General features: G+C 44.5%; 7 protein-coding genes across 8 annotated transcripts; 3 read left to right on the forward strand and 4 right to left on the reverse strand.

Moving 5' to 3' along the window:
* Positions 1 to 6,853: 6,853 nt before the first annotated feature.
* LOC122624872 (stress response protein nst1) lies at positions 6,854 to 8,785 on the reverse strand. Its single transcript, XM_043804615.1, has one exon. It carries the CDS (start codon positions 8,753 to 8,755, stop codon positions 6,854 to 6,856), a length of 1,902 nt encoding a protein of 633 aa, XP_043660550.1. The 5' UTR covers positions 8,756 to 8,785.
* A 3,850-nt stretch (positions 8,786 to 12,635) lies between these two features.
* LOC122624177 (28 kDa heat- and acid-stable phosphoprotein) lies at positions 12,636 to 13,901 on the forward strand. Its single transcript, XM_043803636.1, has one exon. The coding sequence runs from the start codon at positions 13,023 to 13,025 to the stop codon at positions 13,668 to 13,670; it is 648 nt and encodes a 215-aa protein (XP_043659571.1). The 5' UTR covers positions 12,636 to 13,022; the 3' UTR covers positions 13,671 to 13,901.
* Positions 13,902 to 14,111: 210 nt separating this feature from the next.
* Positions 14,112 to 15,149, reverse strand: LOC122624345 (ribosomal RNA small subunit methyltransferase NEP1). The gene is made up of 2 exons (XM_043803849.1): positions 14,896 to 15,149; positions 14,112 to 14,806 (listed from the first exon to the last, which is right to left on the reverse strand). The coding sequence occupies exons 1-2, from the start codon at positions 15,061 to 15,063 to the stop codon at positions 14,216 to 14,218; spliced, it is 759 nt and encodes a 252-aa protein (XP_043659784.1). The 5' UTR covers positions 15,064 to 15,149; the 3' UTR covers positions 14,112 to 14,215.
* Positions 15,150 to 15,257: 108 nt separating this feature from the next.
* On the forward strand, positions 15,258 to 16,865 carry LOC122623678 (tetratricopeptide repeat protein 17). 2 transcript variants are annotated; one of them, XM_043802962.1, is made up of 2 exons: positions 15,258 to 16,324; positions 16,380 to 16,413. In XM_043802962.1, the coding sequence occupies exons 1-2, from the start codon at positions 15,333 to 15,335 to the stop codon at positions 16,393 to 16,395; spliced, it is 1,008 nt and encodes a 335-aa protein (XP_043658897.1). In that variant the 5' UTR covers positions 15,258 to 15,332; the 3' UTR covers positions 16,396 to 16,413. The 2 variants fall into 2 exon arrangements, with proteins under 2 accessions (XP_043658897.1, XP_043658896.1); XM_043802961.1 differs by having other exon boundaries at positions 15,258 to 16,865.
* Positions 16,866 to 17,150: 285 nt separating this feature from the next.
* On the reverse strand, positions 17,151 to 18,176 carry LOC122623679 (rhythmically expressed gene 2 protein). Its single transcript, XM_043802963.1, has one exon. It carries the CDS (start codon positions 18,155 to 18,157, stop codon positions 17,417 to 17,419), a length of 741 nt encoding a protein of 246 aa, XP_043658898.1. The 5' UTR covers positions 18,158 to 18,176; the 3' UTR covers positions 17,151 to 17,416.
* A 426-nt stretch (positions 18,177 to 18,602) lies between these two features.
* Positions 18,603 to 22,600, forward strand: LOC122623284 (serine-rich adhesin for platelets). Its single transcript, XM_043802344.1, has 2 exons — positions 18,603 to 19,929; positions 20,483 to 22,600. The coding sequence occupies exons 1-2, from the start codon at positions 18,944 to 18,946 to the stop codon at positions 20,751 to 20,753; spliced, it is 1,257 nt and encodes a 418-aa protein (XP_043658279.1). The 5' UTR covers positions 18,603 to 18,943; the 3' UTR covers positions 20,754 to 22,600.
* A 140-nt stretch (positions 22,601 to 22,740) lies between these two features.
* On the reverse strand, positions 22,741 to 24,748 carry LOC122623496. Its single transcript, XM_043802691.1, has 4 exons — positions 24,477 to 24,748; positions 24,266 to 24,410; positions 23,037 to 24,031; positions 22,741 to 22,982 (listed from the first exon to the last, which is right to left on the reverse strand). Exons 1-4 carry the CDS (start codon positions 24,714 to 24,716, stop codon positions 22,812 to 22,814), a joined length of 1,551 nt encoding a protein of 516 aa, XP_043658626.1. The 5' UTR covers positions 24,717 to 24,748; the 3' UTR covers positions 22,741 to 22,811.
* Between the last annotated feature and the right edge of the window lie 323 nt (positions 24,749 to 25,071).

The raw sequence follows: 25,071 nt of genomic DNA on the forward strand, positions 1-25,071 counted from the left end.
AGGTTATAGGGTGTGGTGCTCGACCAGAAACCAAAAATCCCCCACCCACGCCCAGCGGGAAAGCAGATGCTTTTTGGGGGTCGTAATCCCAGAGGTTCTGGCATTTTCGATGGCAGACGTCGAATAATTGCATTTGGCACGCTCAGTCAGCGCTTCGTTTTCATTTTGGGACGTTTTTTTATTCAGACCAGACTTCTGACATTTGGCCAAGCGAACCAGAGGAAAAATGCATCAACTCCTGCACAGCATTAACACAGAAACAAATTTTTCAGAGAGCACTTTGAAATAATAAAATATATTTGTGGTTATTATTAACCCTGAAATCGTATTTTTTACACTGCAGGAGATAACAAACAAAAATGGGAGAATGCTGAGCGGAAAGTGAGGTGCATTTTACTTGTACCACATATCCGTATTTCCTTCCGCCCAGGAAACACTTTTCCTGCTTTTCATGCTTTAGTTTCGTTTTCCTTCTTTTCTTTACGCTAGACAGACTTTTCGGCCAGCTCCATAAATATATTAAATTCAAACAAAGTATGTGTATTTATTTATACACCAGACACGAAGAGTCTGCCAATTTGAGCACCCAAATCTCTGTTTAACTTCGAGTAGTAAGTCTGCGGTATATGTACATATGTGCAGCTTTAAGTTGAGGAGTACTTGGATATTGGTGCAAAAATATACATATAAATACATTTTAAAGCCTTACCTGTGGGCTTGAATCGATTACGTGTAAATAAAAACGAGATACAAATTAAAATCTGAAAAAAGGCAAACGCAACGAAATCGAAAATGAAACCGATGCAATTATCACGTGCAAGCCATGAAACTGGTACAAAGCAAAAGGCCGACAAATAAGGAGATAAGGGGGAATAATTGGGTAAAGAAGTGAGCAAAAGTAAATCAAAAGTAAAAGGCTTTATATATTTGAAAGACGACAGAAAATGAGCTAATTGTTGAAGTGGTATAATTCTTATTGCAAAGTGTTACTTATATAGCATAGGCAACGTTTTTATTACAATTTCATTAAGAGGCTTCCACATTTAAGGGTTTATTACGCGCTTAAGACCACAAATAGCCGAAATGCTTCTTTGAACATCTCCCTGGAAAAACATATACAAATTTCAAGTGATAATCCACCCACATTTGCATGTGGATTCAAATGACAACGCTTACGCTCCAGATAAGCAAGGTTTCCCGGCATTTTCCCACGCCCAGAAAACGCTTATCACCAAAGCTTTTCATGGGACCCGCATGGGTCTCCAAAAAAAAAATGACAAAATAAAAACAAACCCCAAAGATCCCAAGCAGTTCCCAAATGGGAGCCAGTGGCTCTTCCTCCGCTTCGGTTTTCTGATAAGAAGGTCTATATCTTTTGCCATATGGGCCGGACTTGGTTGGGATTGCTTTCCCGCCATTTGCTCAGCGGACCGAAGACAGCCGCCCAAGAGCAAGACAGTTGTGCGCCCCAGGTGGAAATGGGAATGGAAGTGGGAATGGGAATGGGAATCGAAGGAGGTCTCTCGATAAGGCGTGGATATTTAGGAAACGGAGGAACGGGGAATTGTCGTGTGTCGTTTGTCGTTGGTCTTGTAACGGCTGCCACACTCGCGGAAAATCGAGTTTACTTATAGAGTTTGTAGGGAAAAAATCAATATGAAATTAGGCATAATTTAATAGTACTTTATGTTATTCTTCGTTTCCGGCAAATGAAACTTGGGCGACTTTATCGATTGCCAACCGCTTAAATGGAATATTGCTTGAAGTGAAATGAGAAGACAATGAAATTTTTTCCCGTGGATAAATGTCACGCCGAGGATCACAGTCCTCTGGACTTACTCCTCCAGCTGACGCTATAGTTATTATACTTACACGCTGGCACGGGCGAGATTAGAAGGACGAATCCCAAATCAACTGAGTCGCTCGAGCGTTGCCCACAAACCTCTGGAAAAGAAGGGAAAAACGGAGAAAAGAGAAAAAATATGTAAAAGGAGAAGGACGAGGCGGAAGCCAAGGAAATTACGGAACCCTGACAAAATGACCAGCTGCCATAACACATCATTCCGCATTCGTCACAATCTTGATAGTGCAATGTCAACTTAAGAATTTGACCATATTACAAGTGGGTCGCATCCAAGGGGCAGTTGTGGAACTTCTTCTTCGATTCGAGGCTTCCTAAGCTGATTAAGTCAGGACGAGAAGCCATGTCCTTGTCTTCCCGCTAACAATAATTATCAGTTTGAATGGTGGCAATATGTTTTCAGAACTCTACAGATTATCTCGAAGAGCGACTTGGCTCCTTTAAATCAGTTAATCAATTAAGATTAGGAAATACGAATCAAGCATTTGGGTTGTAAAATAACAAATAGTATAGTCAATTTAAAGAATGCAGTACTCCCAAGTTTGGAAAACCAGTCGGTCGTGAACTTATCAGAGACATCAAGAACTTCTGTTGGCAGCAGCTGGACCCAGCGCCTTAAGACTTGGCCTGGCCACCATCTGTACTGCATAGATGGCCAACAGGGAGAAGCGGGAATGCGTTCGCGTTCAGGTTTAGGAGGTAAAAAAATGTCATGTGGGTTCGCCCTTCGACTGAGCAGGGGCACGTGCCCTCTCAAGCGCGAAGTGCAACTGCAACTGCAACGTCGAGATGCCCCCCGACTTTGGACTTGATCTTCTCGGGCGCCCTTCCCTTTTTTCTGTTTTGTTGTATTCCACTGCTCATCTGAAGTATCTGCTGGGTATCTGTAGTATCCAAGTATCTTCTCGTATCTAGCCATCTCTATCTCTTTGTGTGCACTTCCGGCGCTGCGGTTGAGTGTGCTCTACCTTTATGGTATATATCTTTCCCTGTGCCATCACCATCATCAACATCAACATCATCATGATCTTTTCTTTAATTGCTTTTGTACTGTCCTGGCTCTTGGCATTCCCGCAGGTTTTTCCTTATTTTCTTCAGGGCCCTCTTCTTTATATTACAATGGTAGCCGCTATAAGGCACACTAAGTTGTATACATGGGGTTGACTTCTGCTGCATTTATTTTTTTCCTTTGCTCTTGTTATTTTTTTTTTCCTATTAAAACGTCCCCGGCATTGCAGCTAAATTAGATTAAGCAGTCATGCACATGTCTTTCCTTCTTCCCGGACCCTATCTGAAAATAACTATATAGATATATATGCCTTACCTTTAATTTTCCTGCCCCCTTGAGTGTCAGTTGCGAGGCTCTGGGATGCTAGGATGGGAGTCAGAACACCAGGACCTGACTTGACTTACATGGTTTTGGTGGGACAGTTTTGTTTATTTAATTGACAGATGCGGGAAAGGTGATTCGAAAGCTGTTTGCTTATTTTAGAATTAAGAACTTGCACTGGGGTCAATTGATGCCGCCGAAACGTCTGTTTGAATTGCGCGTAACACTTTTATAAATTGAAGTGAGTCACTTTGGCCGCAGCGAAGCCTTCCGTTCAGCTGCTTCGTTTGTGCACCCTGAACCAAAATAAGATGCTGCTCATCCTGCTGCAGTTGCAACTGCTTGGGCACTCGGCAACCTTGGCAACTGCCGCGATATCCTGATGCTGCAGCACATAGCGGTCAACAGGTAGCGATCGTTGAACCTGTTTCTCTGAAGCGAAACCCCAACCCTCGGTTTTAATGGGTCGGGACAGGCCGGGCGAACAGGTGCATCCAGGAATCGAGGAGCCGAGGATCCTTGCACGCGCTGCATCCCTGCCACACATGATCGCAACTCGTAAATAAACGAAAACCGAGGGGCACGTGCCGCTCAATGTGCAAGGATCAAGGATCTCCCCCTTTGGCAATTCTATCTGCAACTGCAACACATCATCGGCAACGTCATTGTCCTCCTGCAGGATCTTTTCCCGTTTCTGTTTCTGTATTTAGTTCCCTCTTTTCCAACAACGATGATGATGATGGTGATGCGGTGGTACCTGTTCTTGGTAGTCCATCCACTCCTCTTTCTTTTTTCTTAGTGCAAGCTGCATTTCTGCGGTTTCTTGGCTCGTGCCTTGCCCAAAAACAGTCCTACTTTGGCTCCAATTTGGGCCAACACTGGGGAAAAAACACGCACTATGGTTTTCAATAAAACATAGCCATATTAAATACCTTTCAGCGAAATAACAATTTTGCATTTGAAGCCCAAAATAATTATCCTTTTTTATCGATAAACTGTATATATTGATGTTAATTGATATTTTCTTTTTGGTTTTAGGGTAAAATTCCTATTGGCCTTCGATGTATTAATATTCAGAAAGGTAAGTGTCTTTAAATTTTTGTATCTATTTTAAGGCAAGGATAATAATACAAAGAAACTAAATTGAAAATGAATCAAAAATGTATTAAGATTTTCACTGTGCACGGGCAGCTGAGATCGGGCTTAATATTTAACTTGGGGATCGGCTTGACCGCAGCATCCCTCGAAAAAGGACAGCTGAAATAAGCTGGCTGTCTGGCTCCACTTCATCATCGCCTCGTGCCAATGGCCCAATTAGGCAACCAATTATTACTAAATGGGCGCACCTTTCTCCTCCAACCCTCGTGGGTCTTCGATTGTTTTATGGGCACTTTGAAGTTGAAAGCGGAGGGTTCCAGCACGCCCACAATCGGACAAATCATTGCGTAACTAGGTCTCGAGGATCCCGATTCTCCTGCCCATCCCAGAACACTAAAAAAGGGATCATCAGCCAAAACATCTGTCTCGGCAATCTGTTGTTGACCCGCCGCGTCTCACACCTTGACAGGAGTTTGTGTCGAAAAAGAGTGGGAAGTGAGAAATACATTGAAGAAAATGGGATCAAACTGCATATTATTGCCTTTACACCATCAACATTTTCTTTAACCTGAGTTTTTGGCTTTTCCTTTATTTTTTCCCGTGTGCTACATTTCAGTTAACGACTGAAAGAGATATGAACTAGAAAGGACGGGCCACTAAGTATCCATAAATCAGTGGGGCCAAAAGACAACAGCTGCTTTTCTTTTAAGGATCAAAAGATCAAGGATCTCAATTTAATTTAATTTAATAGAAATACTAGAAACAAGAAATGAAGTTGCGAAAGTCGCACGATATCAATAACGCAACCCCTCTCAGTGGCGCAAAAAATATAACCTCCCTCTTTTCAAAGAAAACAAAGAATCGTGAGAAAAGCAAAACAAATCGAAACAACTAGAATAAACAGAAACTAAAAAGCATACATATATATATAGCAGAGTTCCAGGCGCTAGGTTCTACCCTTTAATATGAAACCTAGTACTAGGTCTAGTACTACTACTTTAAATCGACCTACGCACTGCGTACGTTGAGTTCTTGTTTCACTAGTTTAAGTGGCTCTTTCCCCAGAGAATCGCATTAACACACATGTTATGTGCCTATGACTTTGCATGTCTGCCTATATAGTATATATTGTACGAGTATATATGTACAAGAGATTAGAGAGCCCTTCATCCCTGAGTTGCTTTCATTTTATGACCATCGCTCGGAGTAGTATCCCCAGATCCCCAAACTGCCGCACGATGACTTGCTAAAAGCGAACATTGTTGATTCGTCCAGAGTTCGGAATGAAAAGCTTCCTCTGCTAGGGTGGGGTGGGTGGTGACACCAGAGTCCACCTCCCGGCCACACCCACTTTCCCAGTGTCCTGCAGCCACGTCAGGGCGCCCCGCCCCGCCTGATTTCTCCCGAGGTCCTGTGTGCGCACGTTTTTTATTTGTCCAACAAACAAAAACACAAAGGGAACAACACAAACTTTCCAACATTCCACTTTTCCAGTGGGCGGAAGCCAAACCATCGCGGGTAATCTTCTGTGCGAGTATGGGTTTTGTATCTTGCGGATACCTTTGTTGCACGAATGTATATATGTATGTACATATATGTGTGTGTCTGTATATATGTAAAAAACACAGCTGCCTGGCTGCTGCTGCTGGACACGGAAATATCGATCCAAAGTATCGCAATGAGTCACTATGAGTGCTCACATTTAGGCACTGGCAAAAATGACGACCAACAAGCGGGATATCTACTTTAAAACTAGTTTTGATGTGGCAGTAAAAAAACTCTCCATTAAATTTGTATGATTTCTAAAAAAAGAGGCATTTTTAGACCACTCTCAATTGATATTAAATCTTCAGAGTGTGTTTTTTTAGAGCAGTGTTGCACGATTTGAGTTGAAAGAGAGCGCCATCTACTGGCGGAAGACATAAAACGTGCCCTGGTCCGCAACCCTTTTCCCCGCTCCTTTCCCCCGGAATTGTTTGGCCTGTGCAGTGAGGCATATATCCGGAGTTTCTGCGTCCCGCTTCTCGTTTCTCCTCTTGGGGGTGATTTCAACTTTGTCCTGGACAAAACGAACCAGCAGAGGAGGCTTTCACACTTAAAGAAAGTTAGTGGGCTACCTAAAAGGCTACACGAGAATTTAAAGGAAATATTTTAAAACTGATGCAAACTAAGATGTAGTTTAATGATTGTTTTCCATATCCATATCCTTGTCTGCAAGAAATCAGCTAATTTTCACCAGGCTTTTTTTGCTTTCTTTACGAAATTTGGCTCAGTGCAGCTGATGGTTTTCACGGGGCGACAGATTCAGGTTACACACCTGTTCATTTCTCTTCTGACCTGTCCTGCGACCACCCATTTCTGCAATACCGCCTGCCACCCTTCTGCGGGCAGAAATCAATAAAGCCAAATGCAACGCCCCCCAAATAAGTTGTCCACACACAAGACGGCTCTCTAAAATTAAACTTTCATCGGATTCAATCGTATAAAAAAAAAAATTGCTAGTTGTCATTACAATAAATAAATAAATAGGCAAAAAAAAATTAGGACTTATAGGGATTGGTCATCTAGGACACGAAACGCAGGTTGGTGCGCTTTCGTCCACCGAAATCGCCAAAGTTGCGGCGAACGGCCTGAAGAACAGCCTGCTGGGCGGCGGGATCCGTTTGCGATTCTTCGGCAGAGACCACAGAGGATTCAGCACTGGGCTTTGAATCGGATTGGCGGCCCAGAAGGTTCCAGAAGGGACGCGGCGTGGTGGTGGTCGGCGCTGGGTCCTTGTTGATGTAAATGCAGTTGATGATGGGCTCATCGCCGTAGAATTGACGATTCTTGTTGCGCAATCGACGGCGTTGTTGCTGCTGCTGGCGGCGCCTCTTCTGTTGTTGCTGCAGGCGGCGGCGCTTCTGCTGCTGCTGTTGCGTTTTGCGGCGACGTTGCTGCTGCAACTGCTGCTGCTGCTGCTGGGGACGACGGCGTCGATAGCCACCAATGGAGGAGCTGCTGCTGGAAGAACCAACACTGCTGCTGGGTCGGCGACGCTTGTTGCTGTTGCTGATGCTACTGCTGCTACTGCTAGACGGCTTCTTCTTCTTCTTGGTCTTGCGCTGGCTAAGACTGCTGCTGCTGTTACTGCTGCTGCTGCTGCTAGGCCTCTTCTTCTTCTTCTTGTTCTTATCGGAAGAACTGCTGCCCGAAGAGGAAGAAATGCTGCTGGAAGATGCGGCAATGTTGCTGCTTGCGGAAGAAGATGCAACAGTAGATTGTTCCATGGCCACTGGCTTCTTGATCACATCCACGGGAGTAAGCTGCTCCATCTCCTGTTGGTTTTGATTCTCCTCAGGCTTCTTCTTCTTTTGATCCTTATCCTGCTTCCTTTTCTGATCTTTATCCTGCTGCTGCGGCTTCTTCCTTTGCTTCGCAGGCTGCTCTTCATCTTGAACCTCTTGCTTGCGTTTCTTCTGCTGCTGGCGTTTGTTCTTCTGTTGCTGATTCTTGTTCTTCTGTTTCTGGTTCTTGTTCTTCTTGTTCTTGTTCTTGTTGTTCTGATTGGGCCGCTTATTGACGACGGGAATAATGTCGCTTTCATCCGAACCGGTAGTCCAGCTGGCTACCGTAGAGACGGGCTGGTCCTCGCTGATGATCTCCTCCTCGAACACTCCCAGGCCATTGAAGCCGGGCTGATCTCTGTAGAAGCCATTGCCGCCGTAGTAGAAATCATCGTAGTCCTCTTCGTCGTAGTCGTCCTCATCGTAGTCATCCTCATGCTGGTCCACCACCTCCCAGGGCTGGACAAAGGGATAAAAGCTGACGCCAGCTGACTGGTGGCCAGCATCCGATTGAACGGGCTTCAGCTCGAAGACGGCATGGGTATCGGGATTCACTTTGGGCGGCTGATGCGATTGGACCACCACGATGCCAGCATCTTCGGCCACATTGGCATGACTGGCGGCATTGGCGACCACACTGACTCCCTGATTCAGATGGGCAGCAGTGGACTGACTTTGCAGGGGCAAAGCCAAGGCAGCGGGCACGAAGTTGGACTGATTTCTGGAAGACTGATCGTCACTGTCATCATCATCGTCCTCCTGCTCGTCATCGTCGTTGTCATCGTTCTGAACATCTCCCTGGGGAAGCGGCGACTCCAAGTGGACACCCGTCAGGGCTACATAACGCCTATTGCTGTTCTCCACCTCCTGCAGAACAGCTCCTCCCTCACGGTGTTCCTTCGCGGGCAGACTCTCCACATTCAAGGGTTGCGAACTGACCGATACAGAGGCTGCCGATCCTGATCCTGCTCCTGCTGCACGACCCGAACGCTTCCTCCTCGTGACCACACACTGCGACTGACTGCCATCGCCCTTCAGTTGGCGACCCTGAATGTAGAATCGCTTGAGCTCGTACTCATCGCCATTCTCGTCCACCTCGATCATGGTCTCACCGGCGACCCTGGTGGCCACCAGGCACATGCCAAGCGCCAGCAAAGCCCACACACAGCTGTTCCTCATCTCTATATCTCGTCTATAACTGAGCTAGCCGACGATCGGCAACCGGCTTATATTAGCTCGCACCACACGGACCTATTGACCCACGGCTAATTGCCAAAAAATATGCTAGCTAGCCAGCTAGTCTATTTGGTCAGATCAGGCAGTAGTTTAGTTCAGCGTAGCTTGGTTCACCGAAAGCTACGGTTTCCTACGAACCCGAGGGCTCTGAATTATTCATCAGCTCAGCAGCTCAGCATCTCCAGCTTGGCCAGCACCTTTGGGCTTTGTTCCGAGAACCCGTTTTATTACTATTTCTTCTTTGACTTTCTGTCGGGGTCAATGGATCGACCGATCATTAATAACCCCGCATCGATGCGGATGAAAGTTTCTGCCAAAAGGGCCCATTGTGGGTCATCTAGGTTTGCGATCAATTTGCACAAAGAAAAACTAGCTAAACTAAGCAATCCTTTCTAAGTGGAATATACTTGAGGCTATATTTAATTCATGTGTTTATAAGAGGGGTAGCAGGTAAACTTCATGCCCAATGTGGTATTTCTAATATTTTAGGACTACTTTTTAAATATCTTTGGATTTTTTCTCTCTGTATGAATTTCAACCCTTTTTGGGAGTGGAAAGTTGAACATAAGGCCCGTGTCGAATGCCACATACTCATAAGTCTCACAGCTTGTAAAAATAGCTCTAGTGACTCTATTGACTAAATTTAAACCAGACACATTCCTATCACAATTGAATTGTGCTAAAGATTTATTTTAACCAAAGAGATGATTTATCCGCCAGTTACCACCACAAAGAGCAAAGAACGAACAAAGGAATTGGCATTTCTGGATATTCCGAGACAAAAGGTTAGCCCACACGTGGTGCGAAAGTTCAATGGTGGAGATTCACTACTAAATAGTGTGGCAAGTCTGCCACATTCAATACCCTTTTTCCTAAAAAAAAAGTAAGTCAGGTCTTCTGAACTACCAATATTTTATAATTAAGCAAAGTATTTCATATGCTTAACGAACAGGTGATAGAAACATAATACCGCGTTTTGAAAAGAGTATAGAAAGCGAAATTGACCTTTGATGGAATGAAAGAAGAAACAACGATGGGAAAGCAGATTTCTTAGCGGGATTAAAGTTTCTTCGATGCTGCGCCAAAAACGAAATTAATTTATTGAATTCGTTATTGGGGTTTTTTTTTCCTAAATTGTACCGAAAAAGAGACATTTAGCGAAATTGGCCAACAAAAGCCAATAAACATTCCAAATCACAGTTTGACCCGCGTCGTTTTTCTGTTTTTAGTTAAGCCACACAAACTTAAGTCAGTTGGACCAAGTCAAACGCATTTCCAACGGGGACATACTCGTAGCTGCGGCCATTTATTGTCCACTCTGTGTGGAATGCTAATGAAGCATCGTAAATTTCCAGGGCCAAGAGGAGCAGAGCAGCCCGCGGGCCAAATAGTTGGGTGTGATCCAGGTCCGCCGAAGAATCCAAGATGGATTTCGGCACTGGCGAACAGATCGCAGCTGAAATGCTCTCTCTCTCTCTGTCTCTTTCTCTAGCCACGAACTAGAAATTAAGTTTATTTAAAATGTATATTAAACTGTAAGAAAAGCATTTATAAGGTGCTTAAGCAATGGCTACATTGTTAGGACATTAAGTCGGAATGTCCTGGTCAGAAATCAATGGGCAGACAGACTGAAGAGATGTGGTAAACTGCGGAGATAAATAAGTGCTGCCTTTGTGCATAATAATTGCGATAAAATACAGTAAGCAGTGGCAGAGCCTGCAGCAGCACATATTTGTATGTCACGCACGTTTCTTAAGTAGCAACACCAGCGGCAGCAGCAGCTACAGCAGCAACATCAACGAGCAGCAGCAGCAACATCAACGGGCAGCAGCAGCAACATCAACGAGCAACACCAGCAGCAGCTACAGTAGCCGTAACAAGTAACAACACACCTTGTTCTTGTACTGATATCAAGTGCTGATTACACACCCAGACAAATGGAAAAGAAACCAATATGAAAGTAGAAGAGACGAGACGCCTGATCGACATCCAAATCGGAGTTCACCAAACGATATTAGGCCGGGAATTCGTTTCGATTTTGTACTCTACGCTCTTTTATCACAATCAGCCAGTCCCAGCAACCAACGCAATCTGTCATCGACCCATTTGTGGTGAGACATCACAGTGCCTACTCTACAATATACACATATAGTATACATATATTCCGATCGTATCGGGAATCGGAGCAAAGTGAAGTGGAGTGAAGTCCAGTCGTCGGGAGAGGTGCCCATTGTCCAAGTAACACACGAGCCGTGATTGTCCACAGTGGCTGCAAAAAGTTGAGCAACGAAGATGGAACATGGGGCAAGCTAACTGAATTGATAATGCTCTTCTTTATTTATAAAGGGAACAAATTGTTCATAGACCCGTTTCTATGCCGAAATTACAATAATATAATAAAGAGTTTACAACGTAGGGGCATACTTGACATCGCTAGTGTGCAAACATCCCGCACCCACACGCCTACGAAAACCTGGCCCACCTGCAACACATACATACGCAGACATACTCATGCACAGACATAGATAGACATATACATTTATATCCCATCCGATCTGAGTGATCGTATAAACAAATTGACGCACGCAGCAAGAAAGTGCGTATACGCAATTAGAATTCCATTAACTAATTTCTTCTCATTTGCATGGCGCACTTTCTAAGTGCATGGGCAGCATCTTGCCGGTGTAATAGCAATAAATAAAAGAACTTTCATTTACATTTATTCACCATAAGGGGTCTGAAAATGAAAAAAAAATAAATGGGCAAATGAAGAGCGGAGCAGAAGAACAGCATTTACCATGAATTTTTAAATATTTGTTTGCCGCTTTCGTGGCGAGCACACACGGAATTTATAATTAATTCGTGCATTAAATTTTCGAGTATATTATATTTGGTTATATTTCTGTTTTTTTTTTAAATTTTTTTTTTGATTTTTTTTCTTGCCGCCCAAATCAATAAGTTATATGTGAGAGTTTCCGTTAATGAGATGCATGATAGCGAGGAATGTGCGCTGACACAAATATGCAAAACGATTTTCGATTATTTCTGGTTATTAATGCCGCATTATTTGCGTGCAACATGTGGCGACCAGTGAAAAGTGAAGAAAACTGGTTTTCCCGCAAATCACAGCAGCAGACCAATCCCAGTGCGACTCTTTCGTATATTTATGTATATACATATACACAGAATCTCGAGATACAGGAAAACGTGTGTATGTACGTTTTCCTGTATCTCGAGATTCTGTCCAGATGCAGTTGCAGTTGCAGCGGATCGACAAAATGGCGGTTTCAAAAAAGAAACCAATCAGTGAGTAAAAGTAAAATCGGTTTTTCTTCATTCGGAGCTGACCCAATAAAAAGAAAAGAGCCCAGTGTACCACTAATTTACAATTTGCCATCGCCCATATAAGAATTCCCAACACGTGTGCCTTATTTATTTCAATTTTATGCTGTTTTCAGTTTATTTCTTACAAAAGCTGAAGAGAGCACTTACCAAAATTAAAGTTTATTTGTGTAAATCTTTCAGCTTTTGAATTTATTAGTGGGATGATAAGGAGATTGATTATAAACGTCTGACATTTTAACGCATATTAAGTGCGGAGAAATCAATATGGCATTCATTTATGAATGTTGTTTTTATGAAAATATACAAATGGTCTATATTTAACAATTACAAATGGGTATGAAACTAAAGAATTTAGCAAAATATTTTGAATAATGCTGAGGAAGTTCATTAAGTAGGCTTCTATTAAAAATGCTACTCATGTGGAGTTAGTCAAAAAAGCAAACAAAAAAAATCAAACAACCGGTGACATTTTCGAATTTCCCGCCTTGTTTTGAAACGGTTATGGAAGCGGTTAATTGCCGAGTTTAGCTAACTTTAACACTGGAGGGCGCCAGGCGTGATACGGTAGTACCATTCTTATTAGTATTTCGGTATTACTATGCAGTAAACGCACGGGCACACTTTTGACCGGCACTGTACAACACTGCAAATAGTGCAAAAATTTTTTACAACGTGATTAAATATAGATTATTTTCGAGACATAAACGGACCGCAAGAATCCGTTAACGTAGCAAAAGTAACAGCTCGATATACAAACACATAGGATACACAGGAGGAGAGACCTGCGAATACCCAGGAAACCGAAGGGATCAGTCCATAAATCATCATGCCACGAGGAAAGTTCGTCAACCACAAGGGTCGCAGTCGCCATTTCACATCTCCCGAAGAACTGCAACAGGAATCGGAGGAGGACAGCGACCAGACCAGCGGCTCGGGATCAGAAAGCGACGATAAAGCCGCAGCCGGCGGCGGAGCCAGTTCCTCCACCGCCAAAGCAAAGGCTCCCGCCCCACGAAAAGCGCCCGTGAATCGCAATCAAAAGTCGCGATCAGCGGCGGGCGCCGCTGCGGTCAGTTCCTCGGAATCGGAGTCTGGCGAGGATTCCGACGAGGACTCCGAAGCGGAAGCCCGCGATGCCAAGAAGGGCGTGGCCTCACTCATCGAAATCGAGAACCCCAACCGGGTGACCAAGAAGGCCACACAAAAGCTGTCGGCCATCAAGCTGGAGGACGGGCCACCCGGTTCCGGCGGTCCACCCAAGCCGGAGCTTTCCCGCCGCGAGCGAGAACAGATCGAGAAGCAGAAAGCGCGCCAGCGTTACGAGAAACTCCATGCTGCTGGTAAAACCACCGAGGCTAAGGCCGATCTGGCCCGATTGGCTCTCATCCGGCAGCAGCGCGAGGAGGCGGCCGCCAAGCGGGAGGCGGAAAAGAAGGCAGCCGATGTGGCCACCAAAAAGCCGGGTGCCAAGTAGAGAATCCATCCTTTAAACCTTCCCTTTCCCACACGGGGAAAATAAATAGAGCTCTCAATTGTGCAACGTATACAAGAAACGCAATAATCCCTTCGAAGAACAGGGCTAAATGGCAATTAGTTAAGCATAAATTAACGTAAACACACATTCAAAATTATTAAAGTTTTCTAAGCCTGTCTTTTGTAACTGCAAAATATACAAAAATAAACCAACTAATTGTAAAAACGGAAAGAAAGTGAGTGTGTGTCGCCTGGGGTGATGACCCGCAATCGGGGAATCGTAGATAATCCAGGTTGTGTTCAACGTACTTCGGTTTACGATGTATATATTGAACGGATCTATTTGCTGGCCATGCGTTATCAATGGCATCAGATAGATAGATAGAAAACTACATGTATATAAGCGACCCTCTGCTTCAAAGCATTTGAATATCAAGAATAGTTTGCAGTTCTGGATATTCCACCAAATTTAATGGAAGGCAATCAAAAGAATAGATGTAGACTAACTACTAGCTATGACTATACTAAGAAAAACAATGCGATGGACTACACCACGCCCCAAACCTCCTCGAAGGCGGAACAGATTTTGGAGCACGCGATGGCCGCCGAAAGTGGATAGTTGCTAATGGAGAACAGCTCCTCCGTGTAGTCCGTTTTGAGAACGCCGTGCGCGAAGGCTCCGATGACGATGACCACCGGCTCATCATAGCTGGCAGAGCTCTCTTCGCCATGTGGCACCAGATCCCGGCAATTGGCCAACAGTTTGCCGGAGAAGCTCATGGCGTACTTCTTGCAACCGACCGGTACGTGATCAGTGATGGGATTCTTGATGACACTCATCAGTCGCCGGGAGGAGTCATTGGCGCGAATTTGGAACTTGTGCAGCAATTGCACCATCAGTCCCGCAAAGCGTTTAAAGGTCCTCGGGATACGGGTCTGTGGATTGATTTCGATCAGGACATTGTGCTCGGTGCGTACGAAGACCTGGAGGAGACCAGCCCGGTTCAGTGGAGAATCGAAGAGCATCAACAGGCACTGGTGGGTGATGTCCGGACGACAGGATCCCGGATCTCTTTGGTTTTTGCGCATGATTCCCGCGTGATCATCGCAGTTTAGCAGCTCGAAAGTGTTGTGCACCTACAGAAATGAAATTATATACATATATATATATTAATATGTATGGAAAGGCGGTTTCCTTGCATCAGTTGTGATGTGATGTGACCCACCTTCACCGTCTCCAGTTGGGCTCCTTCCAAAACGATTATCAGCCGCTTCTCGGTGGCATTCAGATGGAGCACCTTGAATTGTTTCTTGTCCAGATCGAACTCCGGATCATCCGCCTTGCGACCCACGAACTTTCGCTTCCTGTTGATCGCCTTGCCCTGGCCACCCATGTCGTCAAGTATTTGGATATGGTAAAAGCAATTCCAAAACGTATCGTCTAGAAATCCGCACGTTTTTCGAAATGCACAGGTTCAGTATGACCTTAAATCGGGCTCCCCTAAATACCCGACTCTAAAAATATGGCATATGTTTTCAGTATTTAAATACTGAGAAGAATTTCTTTGCTCTGGTCACACGCCGGCGAGTTTGTTTATTATTTTTGGATTTGGATTCCCGGATCCTTCTGGTCCACCTGGTCCACCTCCTCCAGTCCTTCGAGATGCGCTCGTGCCCGCTGGCATTTGCCGTGCTTCTTGGCATTTTTCACTTGATCCAGGCCTGCAATCACTGGGTTCTACGCGAGGAGCAGATCGTGCCCAAACTGGACTCCCCATTCCACATGCGGGAGCCTCAAAATCTGGCGGCATTTCTCGAGCAGATCAGGTACAGTGAGTATGTGGAGCGGTCCTATCTGGATCTCCTGCGCAAGCGGGAACAGATTGTGGAGCATCTACGATTCTCGATGCGTTTCGGTGAGGATCTGGCGGAGCAGGCCAAGTGCGCCATGGACTACTACATGCTGGAGAAACGAATGTCTTACTTGAAGATCACGCCAGAGCAGCTGAAAAGGATTAATCTCCCGGACCAGATGCAATTGCACATCCAGAAGAGCGCATCCTCCATGGGAATGGAGCCGGTTTGCAGCGATTACCACCGATTGAGCGTGGGTCCAGCCACCTACGATCATCTGGAGAGTTTCAGGCCCGAGGTCCTGGCCGCTGCCTTTCTGGAGCGTGACACCAATGTGGGCATGGCCACTGTGGAATTGACCCGCCGATATGCGGTGGAGGGACTGCAGCACCATCCAGCCTCCTGGAAGTTCCACACCCTGAGCTCTTACTACTGGCGGATGCGAGGAAATGCCCGGGAGGCCCTGCCCTGTGCCAGATTGGCTGCCTTGCTGGCTCCGCCGATATTCAAGGATATACCCCTGCTGAGTCTGGGGACCATACTCTTTCGAATGGGCAGACTGGCCGATGCCGATTTGATACTAACCGCCGCTGTGGAACATGCCCCAAATGTGGCCGAGAATCATGTGGTTCTGGCCTCTGCTCTGGCCATGAAACACGACTTCAATCGATCCCTGCAGCACTTCGATGAGGCCGAGCGATTGGATCCCAGCACATTGCCGAGAACGCAGCAGGTGCGAAACTTCATCAGTTGCCTGGAGAACCTCACCAAGAAAACCTCCAAGATGTATAGCTATGTGAAGTACATGAAGAACGAAGTGAAGGAGTTCAAGAAGCTGAAGCATCACATTTCCCAGAATCACGAGAGATTGATCCAGCAGCAACTGCCACTGGGAGCGAGGCGTCTGCTTGGCCTGGATGCCCAAACCAACAACGATGATCTCCATCGAAGGGGTCAATACTGCAGCACGAGGACGCCGAATGGTTCCGATGAACCGGTGCTATTCTGCGACTTCTATTCGGACATGCAAATGCGACTGGAGAGCAAGGATGTGGACATCGATGTGCTTGAACGGGATCTGAAAGCCAATACGGATGCGGTCATTCGCCAGGTGTCCACCGAAATCCGGAAACAGTTCAATTTGGAGCAGCTTAAGGCGGCCAAGGCCCAAATGCCAGCAAAGGCCACCAAGGCTACATAGTAATAGTATAATGGCAACCACATGGACTGGCACATTCCCTTCACAAAACAACCAAATATTTTGGGTCACAAAATAGCTTTTACGATTAATCTGTTCTTAAATAGTATTTAGTATTTAGGTATGTGTGCGAGAGACGTGTGCGTGTATATATATTCACCAATCTATAGGATAAGTTTTCAGGTATAGTTTAATCAGACTAGGCTTATAAGCAGGAAAGTTCGAGAGGAGGTTCTCTAAATGTATGAATGTCTAACTATCGGCGAAAAATAGTTATGGCTTTAAAATAAGGAGCTCTTTAAGCTCTTGCAACAAAGTAAAGTCACTCTGTCTGGCTTGTTAACAAGATTACTTCTTAAATTAGAAAAACGCTTTTAATGTTTACTTCGATTAAGATTTTTACACATTCGATAAGAAACAAGATTTTAATTGTATTCAACTAAGGACACCTTAGTTTATTTCTGGTTTCGTATAGTTAGTAACTACACGAACTATTTTACAATGTTTATATTTGTCCAGAACTTCCTCCGTCGAATTTCCCCAACAAATGAGTATAAAGATCGCGTATTTATATTTAACACTAGTTTTACATCCAGTTATGTTTCTTAATGTAAAAGAAGAAATCTACAAAAATAACTACAGCCATGATTCAATCGAAGAACACCAGGTTCCTGAAAAGGGGTTTCTTTGGTGCATTACCATTGGATCGGTTGGGTTCTTAAGGCCTCCAGCAGACTGGACAAACTGGCAAAGGAATGGGGATGGTCACCGCCACTCACAAGCAATCCGCTCCAGCCGCAATTCCGAGCACCTTCATAGTCCATGTCCAACTTGTTGCCAATGTGAAGGGCCTGCTCCGCTGGAATTTGCAATCTCTTCAGCGGGATTTCGAAGATCCCCCGATCTGGTTTCATAACACCGGCATCGTAGGAAGTCAAAATGAAATCGAATTTCCCGGCAAAGTCCATGGCGTCCAGGACTTGTGGCAGTGAAGAATCGAAATTGGAGATGATGCCCACACATTTGCCGGCACTTCGGACGTTCTGCACCAATTCCTGGGCACCATCCACATGATTCCAACAGGCACTGGTCCGAAAAACGGAAATTAAACGCTGACCGATCCTCTCCAGCTTCTCGGGCGACAGTCCCTGGTCCACGCAGCTAAAGGTTCGGGCAACCAACTGGAGCCACCACCGCTGCCAGTCCAGTCCCGGCGAGTAACGGCCAAAGTTTGGATGCTCGCTGCTCATCGCCTTGAATTGCTGGCGAAAGCATTGCTCCAATCTACGGCGATCCACTCCGGTGACCCCGAACTCCTCTGCCGTCTGATGGTACTGGCGGAGGGGATCTTGCAGGCGAAGCAGCGTGTCCGTCACATCGAAGGTCACCAGGCGAAAGCGTTTCAAATTCGCAACAAATTGCGATGTCAACGACATTTTGGCCGCCAGTGTGGTATTGTTGTCCACCAGATATTACGTATACGCAGCTGGTATTTTTTCACTATTTTAAAAAACTTCCAAAAGCTTTGGTTAGTTGTGGATCGTTTATTGAAATAAATAATGATTTGTTTCCATATTTTAAAAGGTTATTAAGTTTAATATCGAGCTCTTTGTAAGATGAAATATATATCAGATATCAAAAAATGGGATTTATAGATTTGTTGATGAAAAATCAGTAATTATGAAATCTATAATCTATTTATGTATCTATAATAATCAAAAACCCATTTTTTCCAACGTGATAATATCTTCTTACGTATTAAAAGGTTTTCAAATATAAACAACTTTTTGTAATTGGCGCAAAAAAGATAACATTAATTCTGGTATTTTTCGCAACACCTGTGCTGTGTGTATTTGTCGGCATTTATTTGCTGCCCGCCGGCGGGCACACTAAACCAAACGAAAATAATTTTGTTACAAAAAAAATCAACAAATCGTATTGTTAAATGGCCGTGCGAACACGAACGACCAAAAATCCGCCGCAGCGCCCGATTCCAAACCAAATCCTCGAGGCAGTCGGTAGTTAATAATACCGCAGAGCGGCCAGATCGGGGGATATATACCATCCATATCCGAGTACCCTCCAACGAGAGATCGGAGCATATAGAGGAGGAGATCCCGAGAAGATCCAGAGTTACGTGATTCCCGGCGACACGGATTCGATTCTGGCTGGGATTGGGCTTCGAATTGGAGCATTGCCAACGGCGGATCATCGATGCAACAATGAATGTTCGAAAGCGGCCACGTCTGGAAATGGAACTCGGTTCCACTACCACCACCACCAGCACATCCACGTCCTCCTCCTCCGTAAACAGCAGTAATGCCAATCCAACGGCTGGTAGCCTCATGACCATTACCAATCACCACACCGCTGATTTGTCAGAGGCCCTGGTCAGCAGTTCCTTTGCCAACGGCCATCAAAGCCTAATCCTTACCAGCGCCATGGGAAATCCGCTGATGAACAGCCAAGGTGCTCAGATATTCCTCACGATTTGCGGTGACGAGAACTCGGAGGATTCGCAGGAGTACTATACCATTAAACAGGAACCAGGCTCCGATCTGGATGTTCATTCGCTGCTGCCCACCAATCTGCAGCTGCCCACTGGCTGTGAGATTTATCTGGTCAAGGACACCGGCAGTTTAATGGGTGAATCGCCGACCAAGGCGGCCATCAAGCTGGAACTGGATACGTTGAGCGAAAAGCCGCGTCTTCCAACTGTTACAACTTCCTCCTGCACAAAGCCCCTGGTAATAACCACCCAGACCGTGAATCCTCCCACTCCAGGAAACACTACCACCTCCAGTGTCCTGTATGGCTCTCACGGCCACAGCCACGCCCAAGCCCGATCCCAGCCAGAATCCGCTGGCCAAACGCCATCCAGCAAACTGGAGGCGTACAAGAAACGCGATGACAAACGTCGTGCCACGCACAACGAAGTCGAACGCCGGCGTCGCGACAAGATCAACAGCTGGATCTTCAAGCTCAAGGAGATGCTGCCCAGTCTGAGCTCCAGCTCCAGTTTCAGTGAAGCGAGCACAAGTCCCAGCACCAGCGGAAGTACGAGTACCAATGGTAGCGCAAATGGAAGTAGCCACTCCAAAGGGAATACCAGCAGTTCCAGCGGACGGACGCCGCCCAATGACTCCAAATCGCAGATCCTGATCAAGGCGTGCGAGTACATCAAGAGCATGCAGGGCGAGATTGACACGTGAGTGGGGTCTTGGTCGCAGGGGGAAACCATTGAATCGGAAATCCCGAAATCCCGAAATCCATTTTATGCATTTAAAATGGCTTCCATAAGCTGTGCGCTTCTATTGATCTTCAGCTATATAACTTTTATGATTTCTTATTGCATATCGCATTAAATGCATATTGTTGTACAAGAAAGGGTTTTCTATCACGCTTATAGATCTAGCCAATCAACTCCACTTTCTGCTTACATCATGTATTGAATGCAAGCGGGGATAAAGTTACCCAAAGGGCGGACACTTGATCTTTTCCACATTTTCAGTAGATATGCGTATTTAATGTGCTGACATAGGGGTGTTATCTTTGTAGTAAACAAAACCCCTCGGAGCGGTTCTTTTTCGCCACTATCTCGTGCAATATGAGCTGGACCCTCGAATGTCCCAGTGATTCAAGACTTGAACATAGGATTTCCATGTTAATCAAATGAGGTTTCCCCCTGAGCAAAACCATACACCCAATGGTCACCAATGAAAAACAAACAAACTACTCAATTTTGTCCACCCACAAAACAGGCTACGCGACTGTCTGAGGGAGGCGGATGGACTGAGGGCCAGCAACCAGGCGCTGCGGGAGGAACTGGATCGCCTGAAGCGCCAGCAACAGCTCCAGGAGCGCTTCCACACGGCCAGCGGAAGATCGACCTTCAATGTTACGCTGAACTCGCTAAACAGCTCGGCAACCAGTGATCTTTTCGAGGGAATCGATACGACGCCCAATCTGGCCGCCGTCTCGTCGCTGGGATTCGGCAAGCGTGGCCTGCTGATCAGCGATTTTGATGAGTAAGCAAGCTGGCAGCGAAAATGGAGTGGAAAGACAAACATATGGGTGCACCGATTTGGTTACCGGTTACGGGTTACGGAATACGGGATACGGGGAAAAAATAAAAACAAAAACGTAGGCGGATGGACAAGCGCTGGCGCCTTCACAAACATATACGCCCATCCACCAAAGAATGACGTGCAACGTACACGCAACGCAACACACGCAGTACAATAAACGGACATGACGAGTGATTCCTTGTTATCGCCGCTCTGTTATATGTTATATAAGAAAAGCATATTACATATGTGTATGTATATGCAGTCGAACTTGGGTGACTCAAGCCAAGTTATTGGCCTAACCGCTCTGACAAAAAGCTGTTCTCAATTGAGTTTAATTAACGAGCCACGGCACAACACAGCTGCTTTTATATGTTATATCTGTTATTGGTATTATTCCTTCCCTACTCACTACTCCCTCCCTCACCTCAAAAGTGAGCCAAAAAAAAATCATCCATATAACGATCTAACGAATTTTTTGTACCACAGAAACATGGTTCACCCATGCCGCGTTCATTTTCATATTTAGTTAGGGTTCCGGGATATTAGATCACAAACAAATATTGTTGTTAAGAAGCTTTAAAGCCCTTTCTGTTCTTCCAGGTATTTTTTCTATTTTCTATATTCTATATTAAATTATGTTTAAGATATACGTATGTATATTTGTTTCGATTTGCACAGCGAATCTATAACTAAGCCATGTTTAAAACAATTTCTATGCGTTCATTTGAACTACTACTACAGTTGTAGTTTTCACTTTCAACAAGAGGTTGTTGTAATGAAAGTAAAATATTTTTTTCAAAAATGTCATGTAAACAAATTGAAATAATAGTAAAATAACATAAGATAAGTATAAGAAATTTCTTGCTGAAAGTGGAAACTGAAGTGGTGGACATATTATAAAGAAGTTTTTAATTCGTTATACAGGAATTTAGTTGTAAGTCTGAAGCTTGAGTAACAAAAGTTCGATTGTATAGATGTTAAATGATTTTTTTTTATTTATCTATGGAAAGCACTCAGATCCTCAAGCGGTTTGCCATCATTATATACCTATGAATTACCTAGAAATACAAGCAAAATCTAAAAGCGTTAACGATACCTACCTATTGCATATATACCTTGAACTAAATCATATTTGGAGCATGTTTGTGCTTGATTTTTCGATTTTATTGTACTGTTTCTCGCACTAATTACCTACAAAATAATGTAACGAAATTATACTATATCTAGTTATATCGTATATATATTATATATTATATATTATATATATATATATATATATATATATATAGACAAGTGTACATACGTAGTGCAGGCGGTAGAACAGTGGGAGTTCGAGGGAGATGCGGCTATATAGTGCCGCACTGCTCGTCGGGGGCGTGTGCACCGTTACAGATAAAACGCTATTGTTGATAAAGAATAATATTATATTATATTATATTTGAGCATAAAGTTGTTGTGAATGTTATATCACTGTTTTCGATATACGACGCTGTTTCAGAAGTATACAGAACAAAATGTTTTAAATATGATTCATTTGTAATACTTAACAAAAATGCCAAAAAAACAAAAAAACAAAAAACAATTAAACAAACACACCACACTAATGCAAACACACTAAGATTCGGGATTGTAAGGATTGTGAGGTACTGGGAATTGCATTGTTTGACCCATGGCCGAAACGAAATGGGATCTTGTGTTACTTGTTGCTATCTATATGCAGTACATTACAATAATATCACATTTCTGTCATTTGACAGCTAATAATTCTATTCAATTTCAATAAACGAACTCAGTAATGGTTAACACACACAATCAATTTCTCATTCAATGGAATTGCTAGAATGCGGGCATCGATTCATAAGAAGAATGTGCTGGTTTGCTTTCACAGCTGTGTCTATGATTAAATATCAACGTGTCACACTCAACAGCCCTCAAAAAAAAGACAGATATTTACATTTTCAATCTCCCACCATCGTAATATATATTTTTAAGATCGTGTTGTGGGAAACATGCACAGTTTTTAAATAATAAGTCGCCTGGCGTAATCACCCACATGGAGCAATCCGTGTTCCACGGATGCAATGTGCAGATTGGCTCCATTCATGTAGTCCACATTAATGTGGGGATTTTGCAGCTCAGAGATCAGAGTGGAGCACGCGGCTGCTGGATCCCCAGTGCCAACTAGGTTATCCTGTAGGGAAATCACCATTAAATAGCATATGCATTAGTAATGTTACTTACTTACCGCCCAGAATTCGTTGCCAGGCAGGGCATTTCCATCCCAGGCGTAGGTCACCACGGGCAGCATGTCCTCCGTTAGTTTGTCTCCGGGATTTCTGGCCGAATTCCGGATGCGAATGCCACCTTGGGGATGTTTGTCCACGGGAAAGGTGGCTCCGTCGTACAAGCTTCCCACCCTCGGTAAATGAAACCAGGAGAAGTGTACCACTCCAATGTGGCTGAGCCTTTCTCCAAGTGCCCGCAATCGTCCCTCAAACGCTTCGAAGAAGGTGCGCTCCTGCTGATGAGCTGCCTTCCAAACGCCCAGTCCGATGCCCACCACATGGATATAGGCGGGCTTTCCAGCCTTGGATGCTCTATCCTGTGCCTCCAAAAGCAGGGTGTCGAAACTGATGGCATATCGCTTGCGCATAACCTGGTGATCGAAAATGCCCTCGGTAACCTCTTCGAAACGCTTATTATCATGGGGAGTGTCTCCGTAAATGAAGTCCCTGGGTTCCTCGTAGAACTCTCTCCAGATTCTACGAAAATCTGATGCAGGTGCGGCACTCTCACTGGACATACTGGCCAACCCATAACCTTTGGCCTGAGTGTTTTGGGTTTCGGTTATCATGATATCCTGGTACTCCATCACATCGGGGCGCTCGAAACGAGCTCCAATCAGTCCAATGATCACCCCCTCCCGTTCGATTGTGTCCTTATCCTGGGTCACCTTACCAGCATTCGATCTCCTCCCATCGTTGATAAACTCCGAGTGGCAGGACACGTATAGCAGGGCGGCCAGCTTGATCTCGTCGTAGCTGAGCACCGAGTTCAGAGTGAGGGGATCCTTTTCGGTGGAAGTGCCCACCGCCTCGAAGCCCTCGTGTCCAATTTTTCCATCCATTGTATGGTAGTAGTCGCCACTGCCAAAGAACCACACACATCTCTTCGCCAGAAGGCGCTGCACAAAGTCAACTAGAGTCATGTATTTGTAGATTGACTTTTCCTGCTCGCTGCCTGTAAAACGATGATCCAAAACACAAAGTTTGTTAAAGTTCTCGATGCATCTCAAAAAAATGACGCCAAACTCAACTTCTGACAGTTCAAAACTTAAACAAAAGTTTAAAACAAAGTCTTTATACAAAATCCCCTCTTTTGATAAGCTGACAAAATATTCATACTTAGAATCTCAAGCTCTTTCTGAATTATGAGAGCCCCCCAAAAAAACAAAGGGTTTCTGGTTGTACCCACCGAACTTGAGCTTGTGCTCCAGGAAACTGATGTAGAGTAGGAGGGTCCGTTCGTGAATCACCGGATAGGCGGATGCGATTTGTTTTTGTATGTGATGACTTCGATCCACCGGTTGCGCCTTCACCCGGCAGGTATCGATGCCAAACTAATGTGGGTGGGATTGAATCCTTGTCAATAGACAATTAAGCGAATTCAATTCCAATAAGTATACCTTGGCGGGAAACTTCTCTGATACAGCTTTAAACTGATTCAGATCCACCGAACCGTTGGGTTTTTCCATTTGCCGACATTGTTGCAGCATCTGATGACCGAAAACACTTCCCGGGAGATTCGTACAATTGGCAGGCCATACGGCGGAAGATGTCCCGCAGGCAGATCCCATTATGGGACTTATGGTGAACAGATGCAGAAGGGATCTCAGTAGAGTTCCCCGGATCGCAAAGCTCGACATTGATAAGAATACATGTACATGTGAAATGAACCGTCAGTGCTGCAAAGCGATCAGATATTATTATTATTATGAATTATTTCCACTGGTACGTTGACTACTTATAATTCAACGTTACTCAAAAGCCTTACAAAATAAATGTATATTCCTTAAATGTGGAAAATAGTTTAGAATTAAACTCTACATTTCTTGTCACTCCACATTTATTATAAAACAAATGGTTTTTATCAATTTAATTTAAACGTTCCCCCATTGAATGTGTGTCTGAAAATATTTGCTGTTCTGTTTTCAAAAAGAGATATTTGGTAATTTGGAAAAAGTATTCATTTTGCTTAAACATTTCTCTAATATAGCGATA

The sequence above is a fragment of the Drosophila teissieri genome, chromosome X (assembly GCF_016746235.2).
Source record: "Drosophila teissieri strain GT53w chromosome X, Prin_Dtei_1.1, whole genome shotgun sequence".
In the NCBI taxonomy this organism is placed as follows: Eukaryota; Metazoa; Arthropoda; class Insecta; order Diptera; family Drosophilidae; genus Drosophila; species Drosophila teissieri.

Bases quoted from the DNA above. Each gene is read 5' to 3' on its own strand.
- LOC122623678 (XM_043802961.1), top strand. From the start codon at position 15,333: ATGCGCTCGTGCCCGCTGGCATTTGCCGTGCTTCTTGGCATTTTTCAC.
- LOC122623679 (XM_043802963.1), bottom strand. From the start codon at position 18,157: ATGTCGTTGACATCGCAATTTGTTGCGAATTTGAAACGCTTTCGCCTG.
- LOC122624345 (XM_043803849.1), bottom strand. From the start codon at position 15,063: ATGGGTGGCCAGGGCAAGGCGATCAACAGGAAGCGAAAGTTCGTGGGT. The intron at 14,807-14,895 runs GTGGGTCACATC...TCATTTCTGTAG, and splicing joins CCCAACTGGAGACGGTGAAG to GTGCACAACACTTTCGAGCT.
- LOC122624872 (XM_043804615.1), bottom strand. From the start codon at position 8,755: ATGTGCCTGGTGGCCACCAGGGTCGCCGGTGAGACCATGATCGAGGTG.
- LOC122623284 (XM_043802344.1), top strand. From the start codon at position 18,944: ATGAATGTTCGAAAGCGGCCACGTCTGGAAATGGAACTCGGTTCCACT. The intron at 19,930-20,482 runs GTGAGTGGGGTC...CCCACAAAACAG, and splicing joins ATGCAGGGCGAGATTGACAC to GCTACGCGACTGTCTGAGGG.
- LOC122623496 (XM_043802691.1), bottom strand. From the start codon at position 24,716: ATGTCGAGCTTTGCGATCCGGGGAACTCTACTGAGATCCCTTCTGCAT. The intron at 24,032-24,265 runs GTGGGTACAACC...ATCGTTTTACAG, and splicing joins GGAGCACAAGCTCAAGTTCG to GCAGCGAGCAGGAAAAGTCA. The intron at 22,983-23,036 runs GTAAGTAAGTAA...ATTTCCCTACAG, and splicing joins CTGGCAACGAATTCTGGGCG to GATAACCTAGTTGGCACTGG.
- LOC122624177 (XM_043803636.1), top strand. From the start codon at position 13,023: ATGCCACGAGGAAAGTTCGTCAACCACAAGGGTCGCAGTCGCCATTTC.